This window comes from Dryobates pubescens, chromosome 32 (assembly GCF_014839835.1).
Source record: "Dryobates pubescens isolate bDryPub1 chromosome 32, bDryPub1.pri, whole genome shotgun sequence".
NCBI classification, from domain to species: Eukaryota; Metazoa; Chordata; class Aves; order Piciformes; family Picidae; genus Dryobates; species Dryobates pubescens.
In genome coordinates this window covers 8,823,695-8,843,351 of record NC_071643.1, presented here as the reverse complement: position 1 = coordinate 8,843,351, position 19,657 = coordinate 8,823,695, and the positions used below count along the sequence as shown (strand labels likewise).

Below are 19,657 nucleotides of genomic sequence, written 5' to 3'. Positions count from 1 at the left end.
CCAATCATTGTACTCCTGTTGACACGTCTGCTGATGTCCTTTCCTCTGAGATGGCTGGGTGGCTGCAGATGCAGCTGGACTGTGGGCAAGTGACTTTGTCTCAGCCCTCAATAGCATCCAGCAGCTGAGCAAAAGGTGCTGCTTCTCCCTATAACTCTTCCACCCTTGGGCAAATGTGGTTATAGCCTCCACCATCGATGTTTCTGCTCAGTTGAGCATAGCTTTAAGAAAGCCCTGAGCATGAGACATCTTCCCATCTTGTCACACACCCCCAGGTCTTGGGAGGTTGGGACTTGGTGAGCCTGGCTGCTGTCCAGCTGAGTCTAAGGTGGGTCTAATCACACCACGTCCCACCTGCCCATGCCAGCAGCAGAGAACCACGACAGGGAAACTTGCCATGACCTGCAGTCCTGTCAGTGATGTGGTCCACTGAGGGCATGAGACGCCGTCCCGGGTTGCCCTGAGAGGAGGTGGGTGCCCCATTGCTGGAAACATTCAGGTCGGGTGGGATGGGGCTCTGGGCAGCGTGCCCTAGTTGGAGATGTCTCTGCTGACTGCAGGAGGATATGACTAAGTGACCTCTAAATATCCCTTCCAACCCATGCCAGCCCTTGATTCTATGATTTTACCGAGATGCTCTTCAGCATCGCTCAGTTCCTGCAACACCGGCAACTACCAAACCAGCGCGTTTCCCACGCAGGCCAGGCGCACGGGTGAAGCAGGAAAAGCCTCGAACCTCTCTGTCAGCAGCCACCGGTTGTCACCCACCGCGGGGCCGAACCTGGCCGAGCCGCCGCCCCCCGGGCGGGCAGCGGGGCGGGAGCGGAGCCGGCAGCCGCGGCCGGAGCCCGGCGGAGGGGAGGCGGCGGCAGGATGGTGAGCGGCGGGGGGCGACGCGGCGGCTGTGGAGCGGCCAGTGGGGCAGGGAGGGGGTCCAGAGCCGGCGGGGAGGACCCGGGGTCTCCCTTGCCGAGGGCAGCGGGGAGCTGCAGTGAAGAGGTTCAGATCCTGCCACAGTCCCGGGCGGTGCTGGGCTGGCTGCAGGGAGGGGAGCGAGGGTGAGCCAGGACAGACAGCTCTGGTCAAGCACAGGCAGCTCCTGCCGTGGTCAGACAGCTCTAGCCGCGGACAGACAGCTCTATTAGGGGACAGGCAGACAGTTCTGGCTGGGAACAGACACAGCTCCATCCGGGGACAGCCAGCTCTGGTCGGGGACACAGAGACTGCTCTAGTTTAGGACAGAGAAGCTCCTGTCGGTCCCCGGCCTTAGAGAGCAGCCGGCTCGCTGTGGCTAGGGCGGGCTGCTGACCCACATGGCTCTGGGGCTCTCGACCACATCTCCTTTAGGCTGCCGCTGCTGCCATAGCTCTAGTTAATAGTTCTACTTAATCTGTTAACATTTTCCCCATTCTCAGCATACGATCTCTGAGTGCTAACATGAAAAACAACCATCGCGGCAAAGCCAAACTTACCTCCTGACGCTGCAGAGATGAGTGGATGCTGATGGGCCATGCTCCAGGCTGCATGGCAGAGCCCTGACCTGGGTCCTCATCCGGTCTCCCATGGTTCCTCATCTGCAAAACAGCATCAAATGCATCCTGCTGTGGTTTGCTGAACGTTGAGTGAACGGCTGCGCTGTTCACTGACAGGCATAATGGCTGTCAAACGTTGTTCCTTTCTCTTTTGCAACAGAAAATTAGCAGCAGCTTCTGAAACACAAAGAGGAGGCAGGTTTGGGCTGCTCTTAGAACATCGTGTCTCTCTGCATGTTCATCTCTTGCTTTTGCAGTATGGATTTATAAATACATGCCTGAAGTCTCTGGTGGTTGAGAAGTACGGTGAAGAAACATGGGAAAAATTAAGGTAAGATGTTCCCAAGAAATGTAGAGTGTTGAAAGGAACTGCTCAGGAATTTAGCAGCAGAAGACTCTCATTTCTCACCTGTAAATGGCAGCTAATGTCTATCTCAAGCAATCATTTGAAGTGACTAGGAGGGCAAAAGCAAGAGTTTCTTACCTTGCAACACTTCAAACTCTGATACTAATTTCTCCCAATTAATTTGTTATATCAGATAATTAAGGATGACATTTAGTCTCATAGACAGTTGTGCAATAGCCTCGCTGGCGCACTGTGACAATCCTGAGAAGTAATTACACTGAAAAGATGTCATCCTTGACGTGGAGCCAGTGTAATTCCAGTAGCGTCAGAAAAGCAGCTAAATATGTTATCTGCTCTGGGTTTATCTTTATTGTGTGCTATTTTCCAAGACATAAAGATGAGTAAGTGATACTTAGACACAGAGATGCAACAGCCATTGAATCCAGTATAAAATATCAACAAGGTTTGGTGTACATCTGAGGAGACCCAAGAGGCAACAGTGAACAACAAGCCAGCAGACAAAAAGACAAACACTTCCTTGGTGTAGCTCCCTACAGAATGGTGCCCTAATCCTTGAAAGAGTTCACCATAACACTAAAGAGCACCATCCAGCCATGTCAAAGCAACACTCCTAACCCATTCAGGGAAGTAGAGTGTTCTAATGCAAAGCTTGAAGGAGCTTACGGAGTGGGTTAGAAGCAAACAGTGCTCATAGAATGGTTTGGGTTGGAAGGGACCTTTAAAGGCCATCTAGTCCAAGCCCCTTGAAGTGAGCAGGGACATCTTCAACTAGATCAGGTTGCTCAGAGATGCAACAAACTGACCTGGAATGTTTCCAGGGATGGGGTTTTACCACCTCTCTGGTCAGTGTCTCAACACCCTCAGTGCTAAAAAAGTTTCTTCTTTATACCTGGTCGAAATCTCACCTCTTCAGTTTAAAACCATCGACCTTTGGCCAGTTAGGTAGCCCAAGTATGTTTTATTTACTGCACTGCTGAAACCAGAATATTGTCTTCTCTTTTGCAGACTGCAGGCTGGTGTCCAGGATTCTTTCTTGACTTTTGAGGTTTACAAAGATGAGATCACAATGCAGCTTGTTGACAAAGCCTGCAAAATATTAGGTACGTGTCACTGTGCCTCGAAAGTGAACCATCCTGATTCAAGCCTGAGACTGCAACCCAGGCTGTAGCCTCCCTGTACTCTTTGGAATGCCCTCCTCATGTTGCACATTTTCTGCCCTCACTCCTAACCCACCTGAGAGTATTTCAAGAATTTGCAATGCTTTCTTATTACAGAATTTCAGGAGCCGGAAGGAAGCTCTGGAGATCATTAGTCCAACCTCTCTGCTAAAGCAGGGTCATTCAGAGCATGATGGCAAAATGGCACCCAGTGAGGGTTTGGAATCTCTCCAGAGAAGGAGACTCCACAACCTCTCTATGCAAGTTGTTACAGGGCTCTGGCACCCTCGCAGGAAGGAATTTTCTCTTTATGTTCACATGGAGTCTCTTGAGCTCAAGTTTGTACCTGTTGCCCCTTGTCCTGTCACAGGGCATCACTGGAAAGAGTCTGGCCCCATCCTGTTGCCCCTCGTTCTTTACATATTGATCAGCATTGATAAGATTCCCTCTCAGTCTTCTCTTCTCCAGGCTAAACAGGTCCAGGGCTCTCAGCCTTTCCTTGTCAGAGAGATGCTCCAGCCCCTGCTGGGCTCTCTCCAATAGTTCCTTCTCTTAAACTGGGAAGCCATGAACTGGATGCAATACTCCAGATGTGGCCTCACTAAGGCAGAGTAGAGAGGGAAGAGAACCTCCCTCGACTTGCTGGTCGCATTGTTCTTAATGCACCCCAAGATACCATTTCCCTTCTTGGCCATAAGGAAATATTGCTGGCTCATGGTTATTGATTAATCTTTCCTTTTATTTTTGCAAGGTGTTCCTGCTGACGTGGTTCTGAAAGAGTTTGGAGAGTATTTCTTTGAGTTCTGCAAACGTTCAGGTTATGACCACATGCTGAGGACCCTGGGTGGAAACCTCTATGAGTTCATAGAGAACCTGGATGCACTCCACAGCTACCTGTCTCTTTCTTACCAGGCAAGTCCAAGTATGAATTACAGGTGTGGCTGGACTTTGTCAGAGTTGCTAACACAACATCTCACAGTTGTGAATGAATAATGGAAAAAGATGTTTTGAAACTGAGTACCAAAAATATTAGTGCAATTCTTTCTGAGTAGTCCTTTAGTGCCTTGGCTCTAGTGGACAGTTGCTTTTTCTTTCAAGGGTGAGCACATCTAATTTTCTGTTTTTCAGCTTATTCATATTACTGCTTATTTTACTAAAACCTGCAGGCTTTTGTCCAGGTGGAACTCAGCAATATTTTCTATCAGAAAAAGAGGCTGAGGGTTGTTGTTTTTTTCCCCCCCTGTTTTCCTTCAGGAGATGAATGCACCATCTTTTAGAGTTGAAAAGAATGAAGATGGATCAATGCATCTACATTACTATTCAGACAGAAGAGGTCTGTGCCACATTGTGCCAGGTAATGGGATGGAATACAGTGTAGAGAGTAGCTGGTGATGCAGTACACACAGAGCAACCATGTATTTGCAGTTGCACTTCTTTCAGGTTTGAGACTCTTCTCTCAGGTGAGGACTGTCCATGGAATTGAAGCTTGGTAGGATTTAGTCACAAGATACTGACCTCAGTGTTTCTCTACTACCAGATTACTGCTAACTCCCAGCAGCTTCCATTGAGGTTTACATTGTGACAACCCAGCCCATAAGTATCCGCTCCTGGTACAGAACTCCCATAGAATTCTCTTCCTGGAAGAAAAATGAAAATCCATGTTGTCTAACTGTTGTCTGTCCAACTGTTGTCTAACTGTTGATTAGTTCTCAGTGACTCATTCTCCTTGCATGACAGTGAAGCAGTTATTATAGTTGATTTCAAGACATATATCCACCCATCCATCCACAAGCAATAAATACACAGAATTTCTAAAACTCCTATTGAATCTTCCTCAAAACTAAGTCTTTTACCATTATTTCAAGGAGTCTCCACAAGGTTAAACAGCTGTAAACCTGTCAGAGCAGTCCATAGTCCTTTCTTTCATAGATGCTGGTGAATTTACAAGTCCAGCAAAACTTCCCCCTTTGCTATATCTCATTTCATATTCCTGTTGAAGCACAGAACTCATTGGAATTTCAGACAGAGCTTCCCATGTCATTGCCCAGTATTTTGCTTAATAGCCAAGCAGAAATGAGGGGACTGATTGTGTATCTTCAGGAAAGATATTTCCTTCCTTTCCAGAGAATATACTCAGCAGCCACTGAAATAGATTGTTAGAGCAGCATCTCTTTAAACCCACTGCACTTTCTGGGTTAATGGGAATTCATATTACTGCTATGTGTGACTATTTGGACACATTCTTCAAGTGTCCTGCTGAGCTTCTTCTAGGGAAAATAAGTATTTGTCAGCAGACAATGCAAAAGCAGCAGTAACTTAAAGCTTATCTTCTACTCACATACTCTGGTCATGGCCATAGTCATAGGAATAGTACAGGTTGCATTCTTCTTCTGGAGTCCTTTGGAAGAGTGATTCCTGAAGCAGTGAAATCCCACTGTGGGCACTCCAGAAGAGAAAATCTCAAGGGCTTGTTCCTGACAATGCTTTGTCTTCGGTTTTCCCTTCAGGAATCATTGGTGCAGCAGCCCTGGATTTCTTTAACATTGAGATTTCAATGGAAATAGTTAACCAAACAGAAGAAGAAGAAAGAACTGGGAAAAAAGAACATATTGTTTTTCTTGTTACTCAAAACCCTGTATTTTCATACAAGGAAAGAAGTGAATTTTCATGTCCATCTCAGTATCTTGATGATGCTGATAAGCAAGTTGAGAACCAAGCGAATAAAGAGGTATTTTAATATTCATTAGCACTATGTTATTAAAATATGATTAAAATAAGAACAACCCTGACTTTCCACTTCTATGTATTTCAACAGGACCTTGAAAAAGCCAAGAATACAGCTAAAGACAGAGGGAGCTCTGTTTGTCCTGTCAAGAAAAGTCACTGGAAAACTATAAGAGGAATAATCACATTAGGAAAAGGTGAGAGGTGATTCAGGGGGAGATTGTCATGACTTCTGAGTCTCCTCAGTAAGGCAGTCACTAAAAGCCACCTTGTCTCCAGCCACACATCCATTCAAAAGTTACCATTCATTCTCCCTCAGGCTCTTCTCAGAACATACCTGGTTAAGATTCTTTGGGCTAGACCTTGGGAATCAAGGAAAAGTTGCAGATGATAAGTGTGCTTACGTAAATGATATATGACCTGTCACTTTTGTCTGTTAAACAGGGCTTGCTTCTGAAAAGTGTTCTTCTACTTGACTTGGGCTAAGATGATGTCTTTAAAAGGGTGTTTTTAACCTGGCAGCTGTTGCTACTTTCCACAGTTATCACAGAATCTGAGCTTGGTGGGCATTGGAAGGGACATCTGGAGATCATCTAGTCCAACCCCCCTGCTAGAGCAGGTTGCCCAGGATCATACCCACGCTCCGAGAAGGACGCTGCCCCACTTCGCTGGGCAGCTGCTGCCAGTGCTCCAGCGCCCTCATGCATTTGACATGCCCTCTAAGGAGCCTTGGGTGCTTTTTGTGTGGTTAAGTTCTAAACTCTCAGCTAACTCAGATTAGTTGCTAATCAGCAGTGTTTAAAACTGAAAAGTATTTAGCACAGATGTAGGCACATTTCTGGACCCACACTCATGATATAGGGTCCTGTCCCACAGAGTGCTAAAAAATGCCTGGTTTTATGAGGTGCAACCTGATTAAAAAATACATGTTTATCTTGCCACAGGTAAGCTCCTGAGAGGATTTGATCCTGTCTATCCCAAGAGCCTCTGGATTGACACAAAAACATTTTGCAATGGACTTCCTTTTCATATGGTTTTTGACAAAGAGGTAGGACAAGCATGTGGGAAGGGCCTTGAGGTTGCATAAACCATATAGCAATTTCCTTCTGTTTTGCCTGCCCTGCAGTTCAGTGCTGTGCGTGCTCTGAAACCAGTGCCCACACATTTATAGGCTCTGCAGAAGATGCAGAAGAGTGCCTTCAGTCAACTAGATCTGGATCATTTCAGATCAGAATCTCCTTTGTTTACTGAGATTGCCATGTCTGAAATGAGGTTTATTGCAGCAGTCTATCCATTACCAAATAGAATTTTCTGAGGTTCTTGACCACCTTCCTGTCCTAGGATGTGGCATGGACACAACTCATGCTATGAAGTGACTTTGTACTTCAAGCTAGTCACCCTTTCCTCCCAGTTACTGATCTATCCAAAAGCTTTCATAAGACTTGGCAGCTGAGAGGCTCTAAGTGCTTCCTGAGTCTACTCCTACATACTTCTGGCTAGGAAAACTCAGCTGCCTACTAAATCAGGCAACATGCAACCCCCTCTAGTAGGAACTAGATTCTAAAATATCTTCTGGAGGAGGACTGACTCTCCTCTCATGTGCACACACACTCTGCAGCAATGGAATTGTCCATCCTTCGTCAGGGACTGCCCTGTGACTGATTTCCACCGAGCCTAGACTCCCACCAAGCTACTGTTCCTCTTGCTCCCAGTTCTGGCAGAGAATATTAGCTTAAGGCAGAAGAAACCAGGAGAAGCTGAGAATGGACAGAAGAAAGCTGAATACAGACACTCAAGGAACGTATTTTGGCATTGTGCTGACAGATTCCAGAGCACAGAGTCTGCACTGTGCCACTGGCCAAAGTTCAGAGTTTTAAACATCTCAAGACATCCAGTCTGCACAAGTTGATAAAATTACTGGTGTGGTGAAGGGGCAAGTCCTACACCCATTATTTGTAGCCAGCTTAGAGCTTCACTAACTCTGATGACAAGAGTGGACAGTTCTGCAGGTGTTACAAGCTTATGTATGATCAGCAGGCTGAAAGAGAATGACTAAGCCTTTACACAGCTATGGTTAAGAGATGTGCTCTGGTATCTCGTTTCCTCTTGCAGCTACCTGGAAGACTCTTTGTTAGACCCACATTAAAGCAAGCAGGGGCCAGCAGATAGTTTTGCTTTGTTTTTAACGGTTGAGAGGGAAAGGCATTTGGATAATAACGTTCCTTTCCAAGGAGCTTTTGTCTGGCTATGGGGGACCCTCCTTAAAAGCTTTGTGATAATACTCTAAGAAAATGAGCCCAGAAAGAAGCCCCATAGAGCAGCAAGGCTATGTGTTTGTGCATGTACAAACAGTGGCCAGCTTCAGCTTGGCCTGGACCCAAACAGGGTGTGCATTATAACCTGTTGTCCATGTTTTCTTTTCAAGCTCAGAGTGAAGCAAGCTGGGGTGAGCATTCAAAAGATCGTACCTGGCCTTCAGACCACGGGCATCTGCTTGGATCAATATTTCTGCATCGTACACCCAGAAGTGCCCTTCACCATTTCTAGCATTCAGAAATTCATCAACAGCCAATTTGTTTTCCAGACCAGAAGAGAGATGATGCCAGAGTCATGGAAACATCGGCCAATGCTAGAGCTGAGAGGTACTTCACTGATTTCAATAGCATAAATGCTTGTATTAAATCAGTAATTATGCTGGAGTTGCACTAATGCCTTTCCATGGACTCCTGGCTTCACATAAGTCCTGTAAATGGCTTTATCTTTGTGCAGTGAGGAGAGGATTAGATGGTTCTGTTTGGAGAAACAGTACCTTAGGATGCTTGTAGATAAATTCTGCTATTTCCTCACTAGATTTTGAAGGCTTTCAAACAGAACTAACAGCTGTGCTCCCTTTTGAAAGGCTTAGACAGTGTTTTTCTAATGCTTCAAACCCTGCATCTCCACAGGCTTCCTGAGGAATAGGGACAAGGCCAAGGGAGGATTACATTGTCTTCTGAACCACCTCTAGTCTCAATCACAGAGTCACAGGGCTGCTTTTGGAAGGGACCTCTGCAGATTGTCTAGTCCTCACTCAAAGGAGGTTAAATCAGAGCAGGTTACCCATGACCATGTCCTCTCAGAGTGACCCATTCCAACATTTAACCACCCTTAAGACACAAAGTTTGAAGTGGAATTCCTGCATTTCAGTTAGTGTCCTTGTCTCTTGTCCTTTATTGGGTACCACTGAGAAAAGTATTTGTCACTCCCTACTATTAGGTATTTAGTTACCCTTGAGGCTTGTCTTCTCTAGGCTGAACAACCCCAGCTCTCTTAACTTCTTCTGGTATGACAGATGCTCCAAGCTTTCCCAGGCCCTCCATCCTTTGACATTTATTTTCTTCAGGAACCTCTTCCTGTCACCATGACTTTCAAAACTAATTGAGAGTGGCCATGCAATGATGCTGGCCTGCTCTCTCAGCACTCCTGGAAGCATCACATCAGGTCTCATGGACTTCTGTATACCAAATTTGCTTAAGTATTTTCTAACCTGACCTCCTGTGCTGATAGTAGGTCTTCATCACTCTAGATTTTCCTATGGGTCTCAGGACCCTGAGATTCTGGAAAGGTGGTTCTTGCCAGCAAAGGCTGAAGCAAAGAAGGCACTGAGTACCTTGGACTTATAGAATCATAGAATAGTTTGGGTTGGAGGGGACCTTAAAAATCACCTAGTTCCCACCTGCCATGAGCTGGGACATCCCCTACTAGACCAGGTTCTTCGAGGCCCCATCCAACCTGCCTTTGAACATTTCCAAGGCTGGAGCCTCCACAGCTTCTCTGGGCAAACTGTTCCAATGCCTCATCATCCTCATGGTGAAGAATTTCTTCCTAATATGTGATCTAAATGGAGCTTCTTCCAGTTTAAAACCATTACTTGCCATTCAACATGCCTTTATAAAATGTCCCTCTCTTCTATCTCCTTTCTCTGCCTAGCAGCTGCAATGAGTAAGTCACTGCTTTTGGGGTCCTGGTTTTATTTGCCCAGTGTACCTCTCCCAGACAAGTCCACCTCTAATTCCAGGACACAGAGTCATTCCTGCGATGACCCAGACCCTACAAAAAAGCCACTGTCCTTGGAACTCATCCCCTGAAATTAACATACTGAGCATCATGTGAGAGTCCAAGCTGCTGAAAACTCTTGCTAATGCTTGTTTCAAACAGGCCAGATGATCTGGATGGAGCCCCTGCAATGCATGCTCTATCTCTGCTCGCCTTTGCTTCGCACGTTGCATGAGCTGGAGGAGCGCCAGATGCACATCGCGGACATCGCCCCTCACGACGTGACCAGGGACTTGATTCTTCTCAACCAGCAGCGACTGGCGGAGATGGAGCTCTCCAACCAGCTAGAGAGGAAGAAGGAAGAGCTGCGGATACTCTCCAAGCACCTAGAGGAAGAGAAGAAAAAGACTGAGGCTCTGCTCTATGCCATGCTTCCTCAGCATGTGGCCAACCAGCTGAAGGAGGGGAAGCAAGTTGAGGCAGGTGAATGAACAAGATGCACTCTAAAACACAAGGAAGGAAGGAATTGGTCTTTACTAGGAAATACTCTTAGTTCCTCTATGACAGTCCCACAGAATGGTAAGGGTTGGAAGGGACCACCTCTGGGTATCATCTAGTCCAACACCCCTGCCATAGCAGGGTCACCTAGAGCAGATTGCCCAGAATTGTGTCCAGGCAGATCTGGAATCTCTCCACAGAAGGAGACTCCAAAACAAAGAAGTGCTTCGGTATCCTCACGGGAAGGAAGTGTTTCCTCATGTTGAGATGGAACCTCCTGGGTTTCAGTTTGTGCCTTCAGCCCTTTGTGCTGTTGCTGGGCACCACTGAAAAGAGCCTGGTCCCATATCCTCCTGCAACCTGTCCTTTAGATAAGCATTGAGAAGATCCCCTCTCAATCTTCTTCAGGTTAAAGAGCCCCAGGTCTCTCAGCTTCTCATCAGACAACCTAATATCTTGAAAAGTCTCTCTATAAGCCTAGAATCATCATGATTCCCATTGCTATTAAAGATAGCAAGGAAGAGTATGCTTAAATTCCCTTCAGTAAGCACATATATGAAGGGAGGGGTAAAGAGCTCCACCTATCCTGATGATAGATGGCCAAAGGGATGTACTCAGATGTCTGGGTTGTTTGAGATGTGTGATGACTCTTACATTTGATGTACTCTTCTATCAACAACTCTCTTCATATCAGCACCTGTAAGAGGGCATTACAACTGGTATCTCAGAGGGCCTAAAAGCATGGTGAGAAAACAGATGTCCTGCTCGTTCATCCACTTACTGCTGGTCTTTTTGCTCACAGGAGAGTTCAAGGAGTGCACCATATTATTCAGTGACGTTGTGACCTTCACCAACATTTGTGCCCAGTGTGAGCCAATTCAGATTGTCCTCATGTTAAACTCCATGTACCTGCGCTTTGACAGGCTGACCACGGTGCACGATGTGTACAAGGTATGTGCTGAGCCAGAAAGGCTGGGGAAAAAATGCTACTGTTGTTTGGGTTTGGTTTGGGGGTTTATTAATTGTTGTTGTTCTTTCTTTAAATGCATTTAAAATCTTCTTCTTCCCCTCAGCACAACTCCTGATAAACTGCAAAATGCTGAATATTTGTAGTGGCCACACAGAAAAACTGGGGAAAAAAAAACCCCAAACCCCAAAAGGTTTAAAATTGTCATACAGGAGTGGAATGGAGTGTAGCATCTGCTGTGGGCTAGAGTCTCTTCCCACAATGCTAACACCAGAATGGTTCTTTTTCCTTAAATCATGCACCATATTCCCTCCTCTCTCCAATGCCTACCCAATATGACAGATATCCATTTATGGACCAATTTGACTTATTCTCCTAGTTCTTTTATCCCAGCCTGTTGTAAATAGGACACTATGTAATTAAGTGTCTCCTTTGCTGGAAAATTACATTATAAACAGTATCCAGATGATACCTTGACTTCGTTTTGGTTTTTTCATGGAGATCTCAGGCAATAACAGAGAGAAGAAGAGTGTGACCAGCAGGTCAAGGGAGGTTCTTCTTCCCCTCTACTCTGCCTTAGTGAGGTCACTTCTGTAGTAATGCATACAATTCCATGCTTACTAGTTCAGGAGAGACAGGGGACTTCTGGACAGAGTCCAATGGAGGCTAAGAAGATGCTGAGGAGACTGGACCATCTCTGTGAGGAGAAGAGGCTGAGAGACCTGGGGCTGCTTGGCTTGGAGAAGACTGATCAATGCTGATCAATATCTAAAGGGTCAGACTATTTTCAGTGGTGCTCAGTGACAGGACAAGGGACAATGGGCACAAACTGGAACCCAGGAGGTTCCATCTGAACACAAGGTTAAACTTTACTGTGAGGATGCTGGAGCACCAGACCATGCTGCCCAGAGAGGTTGTGGTGTCTCCTCCTCCAGAGAGCTTCCAAATCCACCTGGATGTTATCCCAGGCAAGCTGCTCTGGGTGACTTGGCTTTAGCAGGGGGCTTGGACTAGTTATCTCCAGAAGCCATTTACAATCCCCACCATGCTGAGATTCTGTGATCTCCTGCTGATCCCAAAGAGCACTGATTAGATCTAGGCTGTGGTGCATGCATTGTCTCCAAACCTTGCTGGAAGGATCAGAGCCTTGGTTGACACGGAATAACGGCATTATTAAGACCTCCAGATCTGCCCAGATTGGATGTACTGAAGAGCAGGTCCTACATTTCTATCCTGAGCTTATTAAATATTTGGGAAGGCAGAAATAGCAGAGACCCACCTCTCATTCCTGCCTTTCCTTAGCAAGGCCTGCAGCTCATCCCACAATAAAGGGCACTAGGAAATCAGCAGCGTTTCTGCCTGGGCAAGGAAACTGTCTTCAATAATTGAAGCATCCAGGATATGGTCCACAGATTTGAAGATAAATTAGCATCCCATTCTGTCCTAAACATCCATCATGAGTAAATTACCTGTCACTATCATAATCTCCTTTGGATGCCTGCATATAACTCCTATTAATATTGAAGGGGGTTACTGGGGTACAGAGAGGAGGACAAGACTGAGAAAGAAATGAAATATCAACATTGATCAAAGAAACTTGGCCCAAGCTTATAAACATCTGAAGCTATGAATAAATCTTGTTAAATTAAGCCCCCTACTATAGCCCAGAAATAATTAGGGCATCTATTTGCATTAGTAGCTTTTTGGAGTTGTTTTTAATTTGTTCCAGAAAACTGCTGTGGGGTTGGGTGTCTGACAGAGGGCATGTGCAGGAGCACATTTCTGCTGAATGGCTTTAAATCACTATGCTAATGTACAAATCCAAAGATGAAATTATATTTCTGCTCTCCTTTTGGTGTTCATTTTCAAGGAATTCAATTCATCTAATTAAAACCAATCTCTTGTTTCCTGTTGGTAAATGTGACAGTGAAGTTCCACAAGACCATTTTAGAGCATCTCCTTACCTCATGGCAGTTTTTAACGGTGAATTTTCAACGCCTGAGAATTCTCAGTTCCTGTTCTGTTCCAAGTGAAAGTTCCTGTACAGGGACAACCCACAAAGTATTTCTCCAGTGCCTCAAAGAATCACAGAATCCCTTAACTTGTCAAGTGTCTCCCCAAGTTCACAGAGTCCCTGAAAGGTAGGGGTTGGAAGGGATCTCTGGAGATCATCTCTCCAACGCTCCAGCTAAAGCAGGGTCACTCAGAGCAGGTTGCCCAGGGTCATGGCCAGGCAGGTTTGGAATCTCTCCAGAGAAGAAGACTCCACAACCTCTCTGGGCAGCCTGGTCCAGGGTTCCAGCACCCTCATGAAGTTACTAGGCACCTCTAAGTGTCTGAAGGAGGATGAGCCCTTCAGGCTTTTTCTCAGAGACTGCAGCACGTTGTGGGAAAGCAGCTGGCTGTAAGGAAGGATGCTCCTGAACTGCTCAGTTCACACTTTGCATTCCCTGACTTGCTGCAGATTGGAGAGTTCTTAATTTAATGTGAACCCTTCGATACTAATCATAGAGTTATAGACTCACAGAATGGTTTGGGTTAGAAGGGACCTTTAAAGGTTATTTAGTCCACCCCCCTGCAGTGAGCAAGGATGTCTTCAACTAGATCTGAATAGACTCCCTTTGCTTTATTGTGACTTTTAAAGCAGAAATCTGTTTTAAAGAGAAGTATGATTTTAACACCAGTTGTGACTCAGAGCTAATTAATAGCATTCAGCCATCAGATAACCTCCTGGCTGAGAAGCCTGTGCCTGGAGATAGCTCTTTGCTTATAAGCCTACCTTGGGCAAAAGGAAGTCTGACACTTCCATCCCTTGCTTGACAGGATCTCACAGACAGATCACATTGAACTTCTCAGTGTAGAGTCAATGACAGGATCTCTCTCAAGGAACCTCACATGTGCTTGAGCTTTTTAGTGATCAGGACCATCTTTTATAAGAAAGGAGTTCCTGCAGCTGAGAAGAGCTCCCAAACAGCAAACCACTAACCTAAGCTAGCTCTAGATGGCATGCTCACACACTTGTCCCTCTCAATTAAAGGTGGAGACAATTGGAGATGCCTATATGGTAGTAGGTGGGGTCCCTGTGCCTGTACCCACTCACGCCGAGCGAGTTGCCAACTTTGCCTTGGGGATGATAATAGCAGCTAAAGGAGTACAGAACCCAGTCTCTGGAAGTCCTATCCAAGTAAGTTGTTAACAATAAGATGTGGGTGTGTGTCTGTGCTTAATGTATTGCAAGAAGACATCAAAGAGCTTCTTCTGACTCCTCTGTGGCTTTGGGCAAGGCCCACATGGGTACATTTCTCATGCAGAACCATTCCCTGTGGATATTTAATGTTTTACTGTTGTCCAGGGTTATGCTGGGATGAACTTTGGGTTGGCTGGATAGCAGTAAGAAGAATGTTAAATAACAAGTGATGTTTTTGGGGGGTGTTTTATGTCTTTGCAAAGATAAGAGTTGGGATCCATACAGGTCCTGTCCTGGCTGGAGTTGTTGGAGAAAAGATGCCTCGTTACTGCTTGTTTGGAGACACGGTGAATATAGCTTCCAGGATGGAGAGCCATGGTGTCCCAAATAAGATCCACCTGAGCTCCAGTGCCTACCAGTGAGTATCTATGATGGAAATGGTGCCTGTTAAAAGCTGTGCTTAAAACCACTGCCTTGATAGCGTCAGATTGCAGTGTAGATGGTACTGTCTGGAGTCACTGATTTATTCAGCTTCCTTAAAAAAAAACACCCCAAACTGAAAAACCCACACCCAAACACACACACAAACCCAAAACCCAGTGACAGGACAAGGGCTAAGGGCTTCAGACTGGAAGAGGACAGATTTGGATTAGACACTAGGAAAAAATTCTTCTTTGTGAGGGTGGTGAGGCACTGGAACAGGCTGCCCAGGGAAGTTCTGAAGGGTCCAAACCTGGAAATGGTCAAAGGCAGGTTGGATGGGGCCTTGAGCAACCTGGTCTAGCATAAGGGAGTTGGAACTAGATGATCCTGAAGGTGCCTTCCAACCCAAACTGTTCTGTGATTCTATGAGATGTTCTGATTATTTCAGACACACTTGCATATGGAGACAGATGTTTGGGACTTTTGATCCTCAAGTGCAAAATAGGGGACAAAATAATTGTTACTTATTTGGAAGTAACAAGAGTGACGTAGATGCTAGAAAGAGAGAACATTTAATTGGACATCTTGCATAACAAAAGGCTTAAATCTCTGACTAAAAGTCTCCCAGACTCAGCACAAGTTGTGGTGAAACAGTTTTATTGGCACTTAGTAAGGATTAACTGCAGAACCCATGATCCTGTTTGTGCAGCATGTCACTTACTTTTCTAAAACTCATGCCACTAAACAGTCAGTGCTGCATTTTCAAGCTTTTCCTGTGTGTGAGAGGTGGAAGTGAAGATAAGCACCAAAACCATTGTCTGGGCACATAGGAATGATCTTGGGTACATAGGGCTAATGGTTGGACTTGATGATCTTAAAGGTGTTTTCCAACTGAAATGATTTTAATTCTGCTAGGAAAGCTGGAGTCCATGGGAAGGAAGAGTGAAGAGCAGCAGGAGGAGTTTCTGCTGTCTTAGCAGAAAAGTACAAATGCTGTGATTTAGAGACACTGCCCTGAATAAAAGCTGAGTGACTCCAGGCCTCTATGAGGTCTTCAAGGTCCTTGCCCCTACAGTCAGGGTTCAAGGAGCATGGGAAGTGCCAGTATTAGAGGATGATCAGATCAGGGGTCTTTGGAGAAATCTCAGTCTATAGAAATGTATGGGAGCAGTTGGGATGCCTCCAAAGGTGATGAGAGAGCTGGGGGTTGGCATCACAGTAATGCTGACTGTCCTTTTTTGGAAGGTCAGGAAGATCAGTTGAAGAAAGCAGCTGAAGAAAGCAGCTGAAGAAAGCAGGATGTTACACTTATATGGGAAAATAGCAAGGAGCCAGGCTAGGCAACTATAGGCTGATCAGCCTCATGTCAGCTCCAACAAAAATCGAGTCCTCTTGTAAGCCATTTTTGGACACATGAAGGTGGCAGCTGGGAACAGTCAGTCTGGCTTTGCATGATGAATCTCACTGAAATGTCTGGAGGTGGTTCTCTCTAACCAACACTGCCTGCCTCAGTTCTTAATTTCTCTTTACTGGTCAATAAGAACCCTCCATCATATTGAACTATTTGACTGTGATCCATTGATTTTTGATCAGGCTGCACGTGTGAAGCTATGAAAGCACAGCAGGCTTGGACAAACAGTTGAAACAACCCCTCAGTTGCTCACAGATCAATACTCATTTTCCCAGGCTGTTGTGATTTGATCACTTAGATTACAATAGCTGCTCTAAAACATCAGTGTTTTTGCTAATCCTGAATTTGCTAATCCTGTGTCATTTTTGCCTCTGATATTTTAGATGCCTAAAATACAAGAATTTTGAGATGACTGAAAGAGGAGAAATAGAAGTAAAAGGCAAGGGGAAAATGCACACATACTTCCTCATCAGAAACAAAACTGCAACTGAGAATGAGATTATGGGAAGGCCAGTGAAAGACTTAGATTCTGGCCCTGAATCTGTTCAGCCCTTTCAAGAAGGAAGGGCTGAAGCAATACCAAGTTGTCATCAGACAGGTAGAGTCAACTTGAGTCTAAAGCCCCTCCTTGAACAAATGAAAACTCATACAACTCAGTTAAGCAGCCTTTTTCTTTTCTTCTTTCAGTTGCTCAAACTCAGCCAGAGAAGGACCAGACCCCAGCCATTGCCATGAAGTACAGTGATGGCCCCACAGATGCACCAAGCAGCCTCACAAGAAGAAATCAAGCAAAAATTGCAAATTTAACAGGTAGGTCTTTTGTTACTAACTAGCAAAGACAACAGAACAAGGAAGGAACTGAGGAGCTTCACTACATTCCTCTTCTGAATAACCATTGTTTTACTCAAGCCAGAAATTCATGCCAACCTGCTCATCTCAGGGAAACCAACCATTCTGCACGCTCTTGGAGGCCAAACAAATTCACCTTCAGAGCACCCCAGGTGTGAACTGTGCATGAGGGAGAAGGAAGCTGATGTGGCTGTCAAATTTCCCAGTCCTTTAGGCAGCACCAACAGAACAGGCCAATGTTGAAGAGGTCTTCACAAGACCAGCCCTGACTGTTCATGCATGCATCTGTTCCTAGAACTGCTGTCATTATTTGTAGGTATGGGGAAGGCCTCAGTAAGTTGAGGCTGAGAAGGAGACACCTTACTGGCTATGACGCCTGGAGGTCCTCAGGCCTGTCAGTTGCAAGGGTTCAGAAGGATTTATAGCCATGCCCGTGTCCTGTGACCAAAGTTCATTCTCTGAGATAACAGATTTGATGCTCTAAAAGTCTAATCTAATACAGCCAGTCCTGTAATTCTATTGAGGTGCCTTGTGAGCATCACACAGACTGACTATGTTGGCACTGACTGATAGAAAATATTTTAGTTCCCTTCTCTCCCGCCCGCTTTGATGGGGTGGTTAATCTAGTCTGTGGTGGGAGCTAATCTAGTCTGTGATGTGCTAACAAGCAAACCTCTACACTCATTGAAAACTCACACTGCCAGAGTGTTTCCTTTCAGGCAAAACTTGTGATTCCAAAGGCGATGGGAGTCTCCATGGCAACCAGCAGGCAGAGGATGGTCCTTGTCCTCCAGACCGGGGAAGAGTCAAACCTGCTGCCCAAGAGCCACAGCTTGGAAACGTTCGCTCTAATTTTTGCACTCTGCTCTAAGTTTCTTGCTTTTCTTTCTCTTTTTTCTTGTGTGTTGTTTTTTTTAAACAGAGCAATTCTGTTACGATTTAGTGTGTTTTGCTGCTGTGAGACTGATTTTGTATAGAAAGTATCACATGATTTTTGTAACAAAAACAAACCCCCACAAAAAAAAACCAACAACAAAACTCCAGCCAAGAAATAAAAGCAAAAAGCCATTTCATCACCATTTTCAGCAAACAGAAGACCCTGGAGGATCATTTTTGTTCTCAAATCAATCTACATCTGTCATGTACAAACCACCTCAAGAAGCTTTGCAGATGTATTTTTCAGCCTCTGCCGTGTCTGTGAATATTCCCATGTGAAATCCACTTTGTGGTATCTTATGCAGCAATAGAGAAGGAGGTGACTCATCCAGCTAGAAATACTCCTTCTCAAACTAGCACTTGCCATAAAAGAGACATTCCCTGAAGTGACCATCTGTCTGGACTTCAGCACAGCCAACAGCTTCCCTGTGTGAGGTTGGCATAGTTGGATCTGCCTTTTAGCTGCAATGACAGTTTAATCTCTTTGCAGGTCTTTCACTGGGTGAAGGCATTTTGCAGTAGAAGTGCAGAAAGAGCCAACACAACCTCCATTTTTCCATCCTGAAGAGTAAATACTCTGTGCTTTATAGCACCCACAAGTAAACCCCCATCTGAGTGCTCTGAATCAGCTGTCTATGCTGGGCTTAGGTGATTGTAGAAGGACATGCACGTAGTGGAGTTATGCAGCATCAAATTCATCACAGCACTGAAGGACTGCTGAAGACCTTCAAATGAGTTGCAAGTCTACTTCTCATTTTCTTAACTTGGCTAAACAAAAACAAAGTATCAGGGCTGCAGAGGGAGGCTGTCAGGGCTGGAATTAATGTTCTTCACTGAAAATAACAGCATTAAAGATCACTATCACTCACCTGGTGTCAGAAGCTTCTCAGCTGAGTTACCTCCATGCTGATACATCCTTAGACTGCGCCTGACCAGAAACGGCAGAGAAAACTTCAAAGTTCATCTGTCAGGGATTTAAGAGGTAGCAGCAAAAAAGACAATGGTTTTAAGGGTTGTGGACAGCTTGACACATACTAAACTGGGCCTTCACTCCTTGGAGTGGTTGGAATGAGCTTGTGCTGCGTGGCTTTGGCAGGAGATGCCACACACACTGACTGATTACCTTTGGACATGGATTTATGGTCTAAGGATGCCACCACTTGAGCAAGAACTCACTGGAGAAGATGATTATGTTGCTCTTCTGTTGCAGACTGGAGCACCACGTTTCCATTCTGTGTCTGTGGCAAGAGTGAAGCTCTTTAAACACCAGACAGCACAACAGGACTGATGAAAGGCACTTCCTCCCCTCTCCAGTATAAAAAGATGAAATTTCACCTGTTTAAATTTTCTTTTTGAAGCTCTGGGAGAGCAACTCCTCTGGGTGCTCTACAGCTCTGTCAGCAGTTACCTGTTAGCTATTGGAGCACTTTATAAGGCTTAGTTTCATTTTGAAGTCAACTGTCAAGATTTTAGACATTTAACAGTGTGCTACCCTCAGACACAGAATACCCAAGTTTCACCTTTATTCCTTGACTTAGTTTCATCTAGAAGAAATCCATTTGTGTGCTTTG

General features: G+C 45.3%; 1 protein-coding gene across 1 annotated transcript; it reads left to right on the top strand.

The window, feature by feature from the left end:
* The first annotated feature begins 1,268 nt into the window (after nucleotides 1-1,268).
* On the top strand, nucleotides 1,269-18,046 carry LOC104297634 (guanylate cyclase soluble subunit beta-2). Its single transcript, XM_054175583.1, has 15 exons — nucleotides 1,269-1,863; nucleotides 2,905-2,999; nucleotides 3,808-3,968; nucleotides 4,311-4,410; nucleotides 5,564-5,784; nucleotides 5,872-5,977; nucleotides 6,725-6,828; nucleotides 8,206-8,422; nucleotides 9,978-10,298; nucleotides 11,116-11,264; nucleotides 14,318-14,464; nucleotides 14,731-14,885; nucleotides 16,685-16,899; nucleotides 16,989-17,111; nucleotides 17,870-18,046. The coding sequence occupies exons 1-15, from the start codon at nucleotides 1,655-1,657 to the stop codon at nucleotides 18,019-18,021; spliced, it is 2,475 nt and encodes an 824-aa protein (XP_054031558.1). The 5' UTR covers nucleotides 1,269-1,654; the 3' UTR covers nucleotides 18,022-18,046.
* The last annotated feature ends 1,611 nt before the right edge of the window (nucleotides 18,047-19,657 follow it).

Bases quoted from the DNA above. Each gene is read 5' to 3' on its own strand.
- LOC104297634 (XM_054175583.1), top strand. From the start codon at position 1,655: ATGGCTGTCAAACGTTGTTCCTTTCTCTTTTGCAACAGAAAATTAGCA. The intron at 3,000-3,807 runs GTACGTGTCACT...TATTTTTGCAAG, and splicing joins CAAAGCCTGCAAAATATTAG to GTGTTCCTGCTGACGTGGTT. The intron at 14,465-14,730 runs GTAAGTTGTTAA...GTCTTTGCAAAG, and splicing joins TCTCTGGAAGTCCTATCCAA to ATAAGAGTTGGGATCCATAC.